Here is a 15744-nt window from a genome sequence, read left to right as displayed (position 1 = left end):
ACGCACTCACACACACACACACACACACACACACACACACACACACACACACACACACTCACGCGGGTAGGCGAAATCACACACACACATACACACACACACACGCGCGCGTAGGCGAAATACCTTTCAAAAGAACGCCTTAGCAATCATCCCAGATTGGTTGTAAGACACCTTAGGGATGGAAAGCGTCAGCGCAGAATTATTCCAGCTTTGTCTTGCCTGGTTTCTGTCAGTTACATAATGCTTTTCCTGGTCTCATGTGGTCAGATTTAGACTGCACCTAAGCGATTGTTTTCTTGATATCAGACACAAGAGGAAAGGATGACAGATTCATCCGTCTAAAATAAAATAACGACTGTCAACGTTAGAGAAAAGCTAAACTTCAGTGAGAATGCAGCTTCAGATTTGGATTAAACACTTTTGAAAACAGTGTTGTTACCTTGGAAACGAAGCAGCAATTGCCAGGTGTTGGCAAAGAGAATGTGTTATTTATTGCTGATGAAGGGTTTGGGAGATTGAAAGAGTTGGCAGACTGAAATGAAGATAATGACCAGAGAAAATCTGAGTTAAAGAAGAGACTAAACTTAGATGGTCCATGTATAGGCTCCAACGTAATGCCCATGACCGCGAAACCAAGAAAGATAATAGCAACAGAGCATCATCATCAAAAAGAAAAGAAAAGATGATGAGTGCAAACAAAATCAAAAAGGATTAGTTGGCGGAAGTAAGGAAGGACAGGAGGCAGTTATTATTTCTCAGCAAGAACGGAACATTCAGGTAAGGACAAACTAATGAGAACGATGGCTATCTTTGCCGAATTGATGACCAATAAACTACCGAAGGATGCTTAAATATAGACAAGGGAAGAGGCGCAAAGACAGAATGTAAATCTAGCTTGAACCAATTAAAGCCAGCTTCCTGGTCAGAAAAGCCCTCGGTTTCCATCACCTTGCAGCACTCTTTGTAAATTCCAAAGCTGTCTCCAGGATATGTCCAGAATGAGCTTAGTTTACGATGCGCAAATTTGGAGTACGTCGGAAAAAGGCTCGTTTGTGACATTAGTAGTGTACAAATACCTCCCTTCTCAGCGTGTAAACCATTGGGGACGTCCCTTCCCTGACCGTTGCATGCCCCTGGAGCAAACTTTTGATTGGTGCTTTTGTGAACAAGAAACAATTGACAAGTGGCTCTATCCCATCTCCCCCCTTTCCCCGTCGCGATATAACCTTCGTGGTTGAAAACGACGTTAAAGTTTAACACCAAATAAAGAAAGAAAGAAAGTCCCCCCTGACAATATTTTAGGGAGATCAAGATTTCTTAATATAATTTAAAGTAACAAGGGTCAAAGATATGAGCCTTTTAGAACTTTCTTCACTTCAATCTGATAGACCCAAATGTGAATGGTTTCGAACACTGAGACGACCATGTAAACTGAGAAATGAAACAAAATCGAATATGTCCTGAATTGTCAAATAGGCCGAAAGGACATGCGAAACCAACAACCAACCAACCGTATAAACCATCGCAGTTCATGGGATTTTGCTGAATTAGTTTTGTAATGGACACCAGTAACAATCTGTATGTCGAATTCACATAGCTCTCGCTGTCCGGGCTGACAATATAACTAGTGTGATCGACAAGAAGAAGAAGAAGAAGAAGAATTCACATTGCAAAACAGATCCCACTCTGCACATGAATACAATAGACGAACTCTTAAAATAACTCTGTTGGGTCTGTATGGGTTGCTTTATTGAGGCAAACTTTCCACACGTGCTCCTTGTCCACGTGTTTCAGACACACTACTCTCTAAGTTGAAGGCCTATAATAGAGGTAAATTGTAAAGTTTGACTCACTAAAAGCAAGAGTATTTAGATAAACCCGACAGAGTTATTTCCGAACATCGTGTATTGCTTGCGAATGTACTTTTACGTGTGTTACTGTTGTTTTTTTGGTTCTTGGCAGGTACCTGGTGACATTGTACCAAAGCATGGTGAACAGCGTGGTCACGGGCATCCAGCAGTACGCCGAGACAGGCAGTCTCACACAGGTCAGTCAGTCATGATGCTTTCTGTCTCATCGTCTCTACTATTTAGTCGTAAAGTCTGTCCTTAGCTGGGCAAAGTCGATTATGCGCAGTATACGAGGGCTGTTCCATTATTATTTAGAATCCAGGCTCCTGGCAATATGGCGTTAAATACAAAACCATGCCGTCAAATAATAGACTATCGTGAGGCTTGACACAAAAAATGAAGTTCCAGAGTTATGTCGTTTTTACATGGTCGACTCAGGAAGATACTCACAGCGCAATGTATGAGATTGCGTCATGAAGCTCAAATTCGCGATTTCGGAGCCATAACTTACAATAACTACAAAATAAGGGTTAAAAGAGGCCGATCTGCATGAAAGTGTGATGAAATGTTTTGGGATGAACGCTCTTTGTAGAGCCGTGGTGTAAAACTGGTACAGCAAATTCAAACCGGGTAGACGGAGTCTCGAAAATGATACCCACCCTGGTCTACTCATTTCATTCGTTATCCTCGAAAACATTGGCGCTGTTGAACAGATAATAAGAGAAGATCACTTAATTATAATCAGGGAGATGCAATATGCCCTTGGCATTAAAAGCTCTGCATTTGAACAGATCTGACACAAATATGAATGGCCCCAAAGCGATTTTCCGGTTGGGTACCGCATGAACCAAGTGACGGGTAAAAGAGGGGTAGGGCAGAGTGTTGCCTGACAATACTTGAAAAAATCAGCAATGGCTTGTCCAAATCAACATGGAATATCGTCAGTGATGACAAAACCTGGATTAATTAGTTCCACTCTGAAACCAAACAACTGTCGTCTGTTCGGGTGTTTAACCAGGTGACCCCAACCCCTGCCAAGTTCAAATAACACGAACCCATACAATTTGTTTGCATCTTTCGTCGCTAGATCAAGGCATTTAAACACTGTGACTCTTGAGGACAGGCATACAGTCACGTCTGACTGCTGTGTCCACCACTAATGGTCGAAAATGTTCGAGGCTTGGCACAAACACCGTCCAAACACAGGTAATCGAGGGCCGCTATGCTGTAACATGACAACGCACCTGTCTATACTGCCTTTGCGACAACAGATTTCTTGGCACCAAAGGGAGCACTGCTGCTGGTTGCATCCACCCTATTTTCTTGACACCTCCCCATGCTAGTTCAACCTGTTCTCGGGTTTCAAGAAATAGCCGCAGAAACACGGGTGAAGACTCTGTCCGTTCACGAGGGCCATACCAGGTATAGCTGATGTCACGTGGTCCCAGGCCAGAATGAGAACGTGTGAGAGGATGGCCAGTTGGGTGTCGGCTGGGGAAGGATTGGTCTAGAAAATGGCCTGGTTAGATTGTTGGTATGTGTTTCCGTTTCTGAGATTCTAAATAATTATGGAACAGCCTACGTACTTCTCGAATTTGTCCGCACGAAGCTTTAGCACTGAGATTTCGGTAAAATAAAAAGGACTTTGCGAAGTCGACTTCGGGCTCAATCAAGGACAGGCTTAATGGACATGGTCACGTAAAATAAGCTTTTGTTTGAGTTCGTGTCCTAGTTGCATATTTTCAATTGTTTCATGTCATGTATTTTGAATGAATTTTTGTTTACACCAATAGACACATAAGACAGGTCCAGACAATATTTCTTACAGAACGTGTATGTGTAGCGTCATCAAATGTAACTTTTACGTCACACGCGTGCCGCGTTCTTCACTTCGTGCTAGCCAACACGACGTGTGAAATGGATTCTAGAGGTGCGATTGTGCTTTGGACTTGGACCGACGGATGTGTTTATTTTTAAGTGTTCTTCGTCTGCACGATTTTTCCATTGAACACTTTCATAAAAAGACATAGAATGAACAATATAGACTAGAATCTGAGATCTGTAGCTTGCAAAAAAAATGACACGCTAAACGTTGCTTGTTAGAAGCAAACATCCAGTTTGTATGTGTAGTTTAGATGTATGACAATACGACCAGGATGGATGCCCATCCTGAATATCGTTTTTATGGCCGCGATGACAGTTTTCAAAATGGCTGCCGCCGCTATCAAATTTTGGAATATCTCTGGCTCTAATACGAATAATTCAATAAAGTTTGCATTTATTTCTACATTTTCTGGCACGAGGAATGCACTTAAGATATTTTAGAAATGATTCACTAAGGTTTTAAGCTGTTTTCTTAATTATTCACGACACATTGGGAAAAATTAAGACATTCGGACACCAAGACTGTTCGGTTTCTGTACAAATGGTCTGCAGACAATGACAAAATAGTTTCAACATTCTTCAATCCTAGTAAAAAATAAACAACTATGCAGTACAGATACAGAAACATTAGACAGCAAAGTTCAACAATGGCACCCTTGGCATAGCAAATCAGTCTGATGAGTTTAAACCCTCCCTCTTGTGGAATTAACACACATAATGCACATCGAGTGAACGACTATTTGTTCAATCATCCTGCTCCTTGGATTTCTGCAGTACTCTGTGCAGTGACATGCTCGCGTGCATGCTAGAGCCAGGTGGGTGCACTTGCAACGACGCGAGGTACAGCAGGTAGGACCAGCACCACATCCACAAGATGCAAGTTCCAAACACATTGACTCTGGGACGTGAGTTGTCAGAAGCTTAGGTTCAAGGCGAGTGTTCTTCTGTCCCAACAGCATGCCATCCACTGTCAACGACCGAAGGTAGCTGAGGATTTGTTTCCAGGGCTCTCCTCCAGATCAGCGTTTGGTAATGAGAGCGTCTGATGTGAAGAGAAAGAGCAGCATGTGTTGGCGGGAGATTCTCAATGCTTTTCTTTGCATTGTGAAAGAGAGAGCAGCGCACTTGTTGGCTGGCTGGCTGTGTTTGGATCATACAGCTTGCATATGAAAGCTTCAGCGTCGTCCTGTACCCGCTGGTCAGGGAAGTCCTTCCGACCAAGGTTCTCGAGAAGCTGAGGATGCTTAACAAATGTACTCCATGCAGACTGTTTGCCTAGATGCCAGCAAATTGACTGGTGCTGTCTGATCCTGTTATTGCATGGAATGCCAGTACAGACGATTGCACTGCCTCTGGTAGATTAATGTCGTGCACAGAGATATACCGTTTCTTCCCGGATATCCCAGTCTGCATCCACAGAAGGGGACTCAGCTCGGTCCGATGTACAGTGAGCAGAACCAGGACATCTGTGACAGAACTGATGATGATTGTCTGACCATATCCCTGCTGAGAGGCATCTTTTGCATGGAGCAGTATTCGAGTGTCAGCTTCCTCATGATCTGCCGATGACAGTTGTGTCATGTTTCTTCCGGATGAAGACTAGACTGTGGCTGCATCTGCAAACCAACCTCCAAGTACAAGTTCTCGTCCCTCCTCCTATGGCAACTTCTCGGCAAGCTGGGGACAGAGAAAATGTGCCAGGCTTGCTTCGTTTTCATTATTTTGATGACAAGACCACCGGCTATTTTGGCTGCTTTGTTCACATGCTCAACAGCCTGGTCATCTGGGATCTGGTTGAACTTTTGCCTTGACTCCTTCGTCACAAAATCCTCAGCAAAGAAGGCTTGGTGCACATCTGGCGCTGTCTCAGAGAGCATTATCATATCTTCCAGAAACACTGCTCCCCATCGTGTGTAGTTGACATGGTCAAAGGCCCCAAACCAAGGCAGCATCTCTGAGATGGATGAGAGAAACAGATTCCAATCTCTATCACGCAGGGAGAATGGACACCAGCTTCATTTACGTCCGCCAGCACTGGAATGTTGCATTCTCTGCGCAGTTGCTGTCAAACTCATCCAACAAAGCTGCCATCTGTCTTGCCTCTACCATAAGAAAAGGAAGAGACGTGCTGATCTCTAGATCATCTTTGTCAGCAAATCCTTGAGCTACATTTCTAGCAGCATCTTTCAAGGTGTCGCTGATGACTTTCTCATGTTCTGCTGCCTAGTCTTAGAAGTGAGAGAAAAGAATGGTCCAGAGTGCTTCCAGGGTTAGCTTATGTGCACGTATCACTCGATTCCAGGTTTTCCCTTTCATGACATTGCCATGCAGCTGTGTTTCGCCAAGGACGCCACACTCAATCCAGATGTCAGGGAAACCAGAAGAAGCCATATATTCACCTATCACCTTGGAAAAGTTCTTTTGAATGTGGAATCCTCCCAACATGAAGATGAAATCTTTGCAACTGTCTTTCTTGTCCCATTGCAACATTTTTGCTTTGCAGTATAACTGCTCATCAAACGTAATTATCGTGAATGTTTCGCCCAGTTTTTTGGTCATTGCCTCGCATCGCTTTATGACAGTCCAGAGAGTGTCACATTAATGGGCTGGAGCGTTCAGAATAGTCATGGGCCCTACTTATCTACGAGGAGTGTCGGTGGTGGACATTTTTTGATTGAAGCCACTCCATCTTGGAACTACCTGGAGATCAGGCCGATGCTATCGTGCAAAAGCAAAAAAACATGCCAGGTCCAAAGTGAGGGACTCCATCATCTTTTTAGCATCTGGCTCATACCAGTTTTCCTGCACCTCTTTTTGAAAACAACGGTTCTGGTGTCGGATTTGTCATGTTTGTGTTTTCCAGATCAGAAAGTTCAGGAGATGTTTGGACAACTTTTGAAGACGATACCTTGACCTGAATATCTTTTACTGGCTCTTGGCGGGTTTTTCTCTTATACTGGGTTGCGTGAAAGGTTCCCATTCCACTGAGTTTTTTTTCAATGATGTCGATGTTGTCTGCTGAGAAACGGACATATCCTTGTTGTGTTCCCTCAGAAAAGTGTATTGGTATCATGACATTGCCATGTTCATGATACCGGCTGATGACATCATTAGCTATGGCTGTGTCGGCACGAAGTACGGTCTCATATGACACTGAATGACCAGCAGCATTGAGAAGTGTCACAAGCTCTTTGGACCGCGTTGCTTGATGAACACTTAGCTCCAGACCAAGATGCTTGGGTGTCGTTTTTTGCCAGAAACACAATGTCTTGACAGACGCAAAGAACTTTGGTCCTGATCTCTGTTTCCTTGTCATGACTGACCTCTTTATCAGGGATACCATCTGCACACAAGAGTTTAATGAAAAGAAACAAGGTTTCTGGCACCACTTTTTCAGCATGTTCTATGTCTAGGTTGCCAACTGTGTCATGTCCTTTGGTATGTTTCATGCCATTGTGGATCTTCCGAGCAACTCGGAACAACCAGCTCAGAATGTCATCTTCGTGGTGAATTGTGGTATGCTCATTTTCAGTCTGGAGCATATCTTCCTCTTCACTGCAGCTCCCTTCTTCAATAATGTTTTGAAGCATGTTTTTCCCTGCAACATCACCAAAACCTGGTGGCACAATCAGAAGTGGCATTATGGGGTCCAGTGGCTGCACAAATGACACCGTATCACCGAGAACTTTCAGTATCTTCTCTTTGAATCGGTTGCTTCTGTAAGGAGCAGGCTGGACATCAAAATCTCTAGAGAGCATCATGCTATAGTGGTCCCAGACGGTTTTCAGGGACAAAATATGTCCTTTTGCCATCTCGTTCTGGAGGTGTCATTGTGTTCTCAAAACAGATAGAATCAGGGTTCTTCTCCTCACTTTAACTGCCTTTGTGTTCATGCTTTCGGCAAAAGAGTACATAACACTTAAAGTGATACTCTCCTTCAGCTGCCATCATATCAGAGACCCCAGCTAATCTGCACCTCACGACTGGATCGAACAGAGACAGTTGAATCATTTTGGTAGACGTGTGCTCAAACGCGACTTGGTTCAGTTTGCTTCCAGGGACTGGCAAAAGATGCAATTTGACCAGTCCGTAGTAGTGACTGAAGATCGGAGCAGTGTCTTTGTTGGCTGGGTAGTGGAAGTTGAACTTGAAAGCATTTGTGTCAGAGACAGCTTCTGGCTTAAAACGCTGTTTAAGCCATTACATTTTGCCCTTCTGTGTAAAGCTGCTGTAGCAAGCTTTATGCCAACGTATTTCATGGGCATGGTATAAAAGGTTAAACGATGTAAGGGTATCAATCACTTCAATGAAGGTTTCATCATTGTATTTCTCACGTTGATGGATGCCTTGAGTGATGTTATTTATGCCATCCTCTGTAGCTTGTCGTAGTGGATTTGTCTTGCTGGTTGTTCTGGCATCTTGACAAAAAACACACGGCTCCCACTCAATATGTAGAGGTTACATGCCGAGTCTCAGTGATTATCAAAAATAATGGTCGAAGTTAGCGGATCATGAAAAATGCGAGCTTTAGCGAGCTTTTTCATGACCGCGAACTGAGACCATTATTTTTGATAATCACTGAGACGAGGTGTGTAACCTCTTTATTCCTCCTTTCTTCAGTTATTCAAAGAAAAGAGGAGTTTTTTTGCGAAAGTTTGATCGAATCCTATTCTCTCAACCAGTCAACCTGCGCAGGCGATCGATTAATGCGCGGTTGTATAGTTCCGTGCAAATCATTCCATTCTGTTAACACTTCTTGTCAGTTTTCCTATTTTAGGCTAAAATCAAGTACACAGATATGCTGTTATTCTGCTGTGGCGGCAAAGGCAGATATTGTGTGTTCTGTATATGTTTTGGTATCGCTTAGGGTAATGTTTTTTCGTCAAATGGGACTAGCAGACGAACTTTTGCACCCGTGTTCCAACGTTAAAAACTGTATGAAGTTCAGTTTTCCGGGGAAAATAGTGTATGAAACCCCTTTATGTTGTTTAAATTGATGAGATGTGTGCATTTGGTTGCGTGTGATCTGTTTATTAAATGAAATATTGTTGAAAACTGACCGTCGGATTGCAGTCTGTTGTCGAAGGAACTGAGTGAAAAGAAGGGGAACTACTCTTGTCGCTAGACAAAGTATGAGTTACTTGCCTTGGGAAATTGCTTGTGATGAACGGCTTGAGCCACGGCAGATGAGATTCAGAAAACAACCGAACTCATGGATTTTATATGGAGATTCATGTGTTCAGGCCTGTAGTTGTTAATTTAAATGCGGTATGTTTGTATTGTTTGCTCCAGAGATGTATACTTCGTACATTAGAGCGTTCTGAACTTTTCAGTCGCAAAAAGTAGTACCGAAACAGAACAACCTCTCAACCCATTGCACTATCGAGGATTCAGGCTGTTGCTGGGTCGTTATTTGTTTGGTTGCTGGGTCATTATCGAAAAATAACTACCCCTACAAGTTTACAGAGGTAAAGAAGCAGAGGGGGGAATAAATATTGCTTCTTGCCAGCACCTTATTTCTGATGAAAGTATACGTGCTGGCTCCATATTCTATTCCTGTTACAGAAACTGAAAACAAACCTACTTGAAATCATTTGAAGAAAGAACAATCGTTCATGATTGGACCAACACAGCTTGAATAAAAAATATATTTTGACCAAAACTTTTTTAAAATTGCAATAAGCACAAATTGTATTATGATATTCGAGTTCTGCAGCCTCGAATTAGTATAACTAGCCATTTGGTTTTGGGATTTACTTCATATACAAGTGGAAATAGGCTTGTATATGGCGGTTTACTATTTATTTGCATGTATGATACAGGTACAAATGTGATAATTGTAGGCTTATACTAGTGATTACTGTGTGTGATACATGAAATGTGATATGAATGCTGTTTTTATATGTTATACTCTTACTTTCTCCCAAGCGCAAGACAAATTCTTCCATGAAAATTAAAGCCAATAAAATTTGAGTTGAGTGAGTTGAGTTGAGTTGAGTTTCGGCCGCCATTTTGAAAACTGTCATGGCGGCCATACCAGTAAAATTCAGAAGTGGCATCCATGCCAGGCATATAGCTAAATGTCCAAACTACAAGACCAAAGTGGATGCTTGCTTCTAACAAGCAACGTTTAGGGTGTTTCACCTTTTGGAAGTCAGCCTCTAGACTAATAAAGGAATTGCGTGACTTTGTTGTTTCCAGGAACTAAAAGTTAAGTGTGAGTGCATTCCCACACATATTTTGGTCAAAGTGCATCGTGCAATTTTGCAATAATAATAGTACTTCTGGTGCAGTTATAGGCACGTATGCCTTGCGTATACGCAATACACAGCAATGAGAAGCATTAAGTATGAGCATGTATGTGCTTTCTTTCATTATGGGACCGGCGTCTCCGATTAGATTTTCTGCTACGCGTTGGAGTTTGAGACGTGGTGAATCTACACCTAGTTTTTTTTAGAACGCATATCTACACGTACAGGTTCACGTCTTAGCTGCACGAAGTGCTTCTAGACCTCTGTAATAGAAGAAACCGAAATAAAAACGGAATCAAAATCTTCAACTGATTGGGCCAAAGAGTGCACCAATATAAGCAGCCTTACACATGACAGTCGTGGTGCTTTCTGTCTGACCGTGTCAATTAGTTTAGTGTACCATTAATGGTAATAAATGGCAATGGCAGTGACAGTGAGTGGTGCAGCGGAGCGTCATTTTTCAGTCGAGAAGAACTCCCATGGCTTGGTGCCAGGGTAGCGGTGTGTGACTTGGTACAGTATGTGGAGGATGTGTCTGCCTGTCTGTCTGTCTGTCTGTCTGCCTGCCTGCCTGCTTGCTTGCCTGCCTGCCTGCCTGTCTGTCTGCCTGCCTGTCTGTCTGTCCGTCTGTCTGTGCATTCGCGATGAGTGTTCTCCTGCTGAGTTTTGTTGTCCACGCAGTTATTTCTGTCGCTATGAAATCCTCATCGACACTAATGACGCTACTACAAGGCAAGACAAATATAATGAATCCGACTACCCGCCCACGAGTCTGTTTGAGTACTGGTTGGAACACTTTCACATGAGACGTGTCTCAATCGAGACGGAGCCAGCTCTTCTTTCTACCGCGACTAGAACGGGCCCACAAAGCTTTTATGCTATCGGATCACGTCTGATCCCCCCCCCCCCCCCCCTCCCAGTTGACAGACAGTCCCAGCAAACGATGGACTGCCCGAAGAGACGAATAGCACGACAAGATGACCCCGTATATCTCTGTCCGTTTATTTTTCTCTTTCTCTTTTTCTCTGTCTATGTCGACCTCTTTGTCGATCTCTGTTTTTCTCTGACTCACTGTCTATGTCTCTCTGTTTATGCATCTGTCTCTGTGTCTATCTCTGTCTTTATCTGTCCCCCTCTCTTGTCTCTGTCTGTCTGTCTCTCTCTCTGTCTCTCTCTCTGTCTCTCTCTCTGTCTCTCTCTCTGTCTCTCTCTCTGTCTCTCTCTCTTTCTGTCTCTCTCTCTCTATCTCTCTCTCTCTTTTTTGTGCTCTCTCTCGCTCACAGATGATTTTCTCTTTAGTACATTTGCTTACCGGGTCGACTATAGAATGTTTAGGAGTGAAGCCCTCACTCGTGCTAATACAAAAAAAGTCATGTAAACACGGGGATTTGGTGACAAGTTGGTAGAGCACTGGCCTTTCTTATGCTCGGTGAGAAACAGAGATGGGATCCTGGTCCCACCCCCGTGTCGCCCTAATGGCACGTAAAAGAGCTGACCTGCGGTTAAAGCATTGAAGCCACCTGCAATGTGACGGTCAACTTCATGTTAAAGGCGTTGATGTAGTACGAACTGCAACAAAACCTAACAATCTAGGTTACGAACCGACCATAGCGCCCCATGCCCCTGGGACGACTTTGACCCTTTCAGTCCCTTATTTCTTTAGTCCAGAGAATCCGGACCTCTTTGAAAGCCGCGGCGTACAGAGAAGATTAAGGGAAAACAGGACCTTTTTGCTTCCTTATAAATTGTCTTTCGTCGTCCCGGAGAATCAAAGCCCCTCTGAAAGCGGTGTTCAAAGAAGATTTCGGGAAGAAAGGACGTGAATTCCCAACCTCGGGTAATAAAATAGTCTGTACAGTATTCTGATGTCTTGGACCCTTTCACTTCCTTCTACGACATTTTCTTTTGTCGTCCCGGAGAATCAAAGCCCCTCTGAAAGCGGTGTCCAAAGAAGATTTCGGGAATAAAAAGGACGTGAATTCCCTACCTCGGGTTATAAAATAGTCTGTATTCTGTCGTCTTGGACCCTTTCACTTCCTCATTTCTTTCGTTGAGGAGAATCGGGGCCTCTCTCAAAGCCGTTGCGTTCAGAGAAGATTAAGGGAGAAAACTGATCGGAACGGGAGACAATTGCTGTTGGCCTTCTTGCCTCCAGTCTCCCCCTGTCTCCTCCAGTCCTCCCCCGTCCCTCAAGCCTTTGCCAGCCGTGACCTGTTGAAAGGGTCACCTCGCTTCGGACCCGCCAATTTGGCCGCTCGTCGTGTATAGCTGGCCGGCGAGTGCCAGAAGTGTATTGTTGGCCAAAATTGGCGAAGGCTGGAATTATTCGACTCGCTGCGGGGTAGTGTTAATGAGTCTTTGCACCTTTGCTCGGTGGAGTGGCAGCTAGGGCCTACCGTAAAATTGAATATTTTTCACCTTGACGTTCGTGTGTTTGCTGAAGGAAAATGCTGATCGATATTTTTGATTTTGTCCCCGCTGGGATTATGATTGGTGGTGTAATTTAAAGGAAGAAATCTTGAATGACAATGAAGAATGATGTCTGTACGAAGAGAGAATGGTTGGCTGTCGTGTGAGAATTTCCTCTCTATGTCATGTTTTGAGATTTACCCTCAAGGCAGGAATGGTGCTATAAGATTTGTTATCTTCGAAAATTGTGACGAATGGCCATTCAAGTTTGGTGTTTTGGGGAAGTTTTTCAGCCGCTTTTTGTGTCATCTTTCGCCTAGCGTAAATGAAACTTCGGCAACTTGGACCAAATGACGGCAACGTTTTCGGCGATTTGGAATAAGATTAGCGTTTCGCCGACGCCAAGCGCCTACCCTGCTTTCTGCGTCTGTATGTTGAAGATCTATGCTCTCTCTCTCTCTCTCTCTCTCTCTCTCTCTCTCTCTCTCTCTCTCTCTCTCTCTCTCTCTCTCTCTCTCTCTCTCTCTCTCTCTCTCTCTTTCTCTCTCTCTCTCTCTCTCTCTCTCTCTCTCTCTCTCTCTCTCCTCTCTCTCTCTCCCTCCCTCCCTCCCTTTCCTTCACTCACGTCCACCCAACTCACTTCCCATCCCTTCTCTCTTCTAGCACGGCTTTCTCTATGGTAAGGCTTCTCTATCAGTGTAAGAAAGGCAGGAGAAATCGCCAAGACTGAGGGGCACATTTTCTTCACTGACGTCAAGTGAGCTCGTGCCGAATGGATGGAAGTGACCAATGACGGATAGTACGACCTATGCAAGAGTTACCACCTTTTCTCCAGTATAAGAGTTTCTCCTTTTATCGGGTATGAGAGTTAACACCCTTTACCTTTTACACACACACACATACACACGGACAGACAGGCAGTTAGACAAGCAACTTGGATCTTGATCATGAAGAACGTGACAGCTTCTCAAGCCTTTATTTTTTTCAATACCCCTATTGTGAAAAAGGCAACTATTGTGTACATATACAATTTTAAAGGGCTTCTTCTTCAATATGTCGTTTTTTTCCGCTCATCATTTCTTTGGCATCTTTGTCATTACATCTTTAGAGCTTCTATTTTTCTATTTGTCGTTTTCTGGTGAGGGCGGTTAAAAAAACCTGACCCATCTCTCTTGTCATTCCACGTCGGTTATTAGAACCTACCCAACCACCCACCCTCTTCCGGCCCTTCTCCCCCTATCCTCTCCTCCTCCCTCATCCTTCCAGGACAACGGTATTTGTTGGCTTCTCTGTCTGGTGTTAAGATAGGCAGACAACGAAGCCAGTATCTATCCATTGACCTTCCGCGGGCGCGTGCAGAGTGGACCAGAATGTCCAATATCACAAAGTCCGGTCTGGACTAACATCATCCTCTCCCCACTACTGACCAGATCCCTTCATCCCATCACACTTCATTAATGTTGTGGGGCGGGTGTTAACCCTATCCGTCTCCCCCAAACCACCGTCTCCGTCTCCGTCTCTGTCTTTGTTTCTCTGTTTCTCTGTCTCTGTCTTTCACTCTCTCTCTCTCTCTCTCTCTCTCTCTCTCTCTCTCTCTCTCTCTCTCTCTCTCTCTCTCTCTCTCTCTCTCTCTCTCTCTCTCTCTCTCTCTCTCTGTGTCTTTTTCTCTCTGTCTGTCTCTAACTGTCTCACTGTCTGTCCATTTCTCTGTCTCTGGCTCTGGCTCTGTCTCTGGCTCTCGCTCTCTCTCTCGCTCTCGCTCTCTCTCTCTCTCTCTCTCTCTCTCTCTCTCTCTCTCTCTCTCTCTCTCTCTCTCTCTCTCTCTGTCTCTTTCAGTGCTTGTGACCTTTTTAATCTGGGCCGACCGGACAAAGCCAAAAGGCCCTTAGCCCTAACATCTCTCTCCTTACTCCCCCCTCCTCACACACACAGCATACACAGTACACAAACACACACACACACACACACAAACACAAACACACACAAACACACACACACACGAACGTCCAGCAATATTGCAATTAGTGTCTTCAGCGAAAATGACACGAGGTGCCTTTTGAGGGGGATTGTTTTTGCCAATAGCTGTCAGACACTGTGGTTCTTCTGTTTGCCAGCCATCGAATTTGATCTAGCTGTGTGTGACTTATTGGAAAGTGGTCTACCAGACAAGAGAGTGGGAGGGGGGTGATGGAAGTTGAGTGTTATACAACAGCCGGAATGAGGCTTCATCTATACCTAGAAGTCTGTCATTCAAAGTGACTCGTGAAGGGGGGAAGGGGGGGGGGGTAGTGGGGGCGTGGTAAGAGAGAGAGAAAGAGAGAGAGAAAGAGAGAGAGAGAAAGAGAGAGAGAGAGATCGCAGCGCTTATCTGGTGTTATTTCTGACCTCGTCAGTGTCGGAAGATCAGACAGGATTTATTAAGGGAAGAAAGGCAAGTAACTTGATTAGATTAATCGATGATGTCATTAATTACGTAAATGAAAGAAATCAACCCGGTATATTACTTGCCCTTGACTACGCCCGAGCCTACGATTCCATCTCAAAAGACTATGTGGTCTGGTCGTTTAAAAAATTTGGTTTTGGCGAAAAATTTGTGAAATGGATTAAAGTTCTAATGACAAACACCACTAGCTGCATAAATTATATGGGCTGGATTTCGGAAGAAATAAGTGTGAATTCCGGAATCCGTCAGGGATGTCCCCTCTCACCTTTGGCCTTCATGCTTGCTGTAGAATTATTAGCAATCAAAATCCGAAGTCACCCCAATATTAAAGGATTTGCCTTACCAGATGTAGATTTTGCAGAACAAACATCGCGTATCCTGAAACTGGCTATGTACGCCGATGATATAACTGTTTTACTGCAAGATAAAAACGACATGGAAACGGTTTTGGAAATCATTGATGATTTCTCCAATATATCTCGCTTAAAATTAAATAAAAGTAAAACGGAAGCAATGTGGTTGGGATCGCGTAAAAACTGTCAAGAGAAATATTGCGATATTAAATGGAATACCCAGGTTAAAATCATGGGAATTATTTTTATAAATGACATCCCTGCCTCTGAAATTATGGAAAATTGGTCCAAAAGACTTGAAAAAGTTGAACAAATCATTTGCAGATGGTCAAGAAGGAATTTAAGTATAAGCGGCAAATTGTGTATTATTAACAGGGTTCCCACAGGTCATGGAAAACCTGGAAAGTCATGGAATTTGATTTTTAATTTTCCAGGCCTGGAAAGTCATGGAATTCCAATTCAAGTCATGGAAAGTCATGGAATTTAACAAAAATAAGAAAGAAAAAAAATCAACCTTTGAAATGACAGGACCAACAAACATTACCGATAATCTG

At 43.7% G+C, this 15744-nt stretch overlaps 1 protein-coding gene across 1 annotated transcript in view; it reads left to right on the top strand.

Moving 5' to 3' along the window:
• Positions 1-15744, top strand: part of LOC138982088 (dynein axonemal assembly factor 9-like) — a 138405-nt gene that overhangs the window by 96562 nt on the left and 26099 nt on the right. Inside the window, exon 16 of the mRNA XM_070355311.1 lies at positions 1963-2047. Within this exon, the coding sequence (XP_070211412.1) occupies positions 1963-2047 (85 nt within the window). The remainder of the gene's footprint in view (positions 1-1962; positions 2048-15744) is intronic.

The sequence above is a fragment of the Littorina saxatilis genome, linkage group LG12 (genome assembly GCF_037325665.1).
Source record: "Littorina saxatilis isolate snail1 linkage group LG12, US_GU_Lsax_2.0, whole genome shotgun sequence".
Taxonomy (NCBI): Eukaryota; Metazoa; Mollusca; class Gastropoda; order Littorinimorpha; family Littorinidae; genus Littorina; species Littorina saxatilis.
The sequence above is the reverse complement of the archived record's forward strand: the minus strand, read 5'-3'. Positions and strand labels throughout refer to the sequence as shown.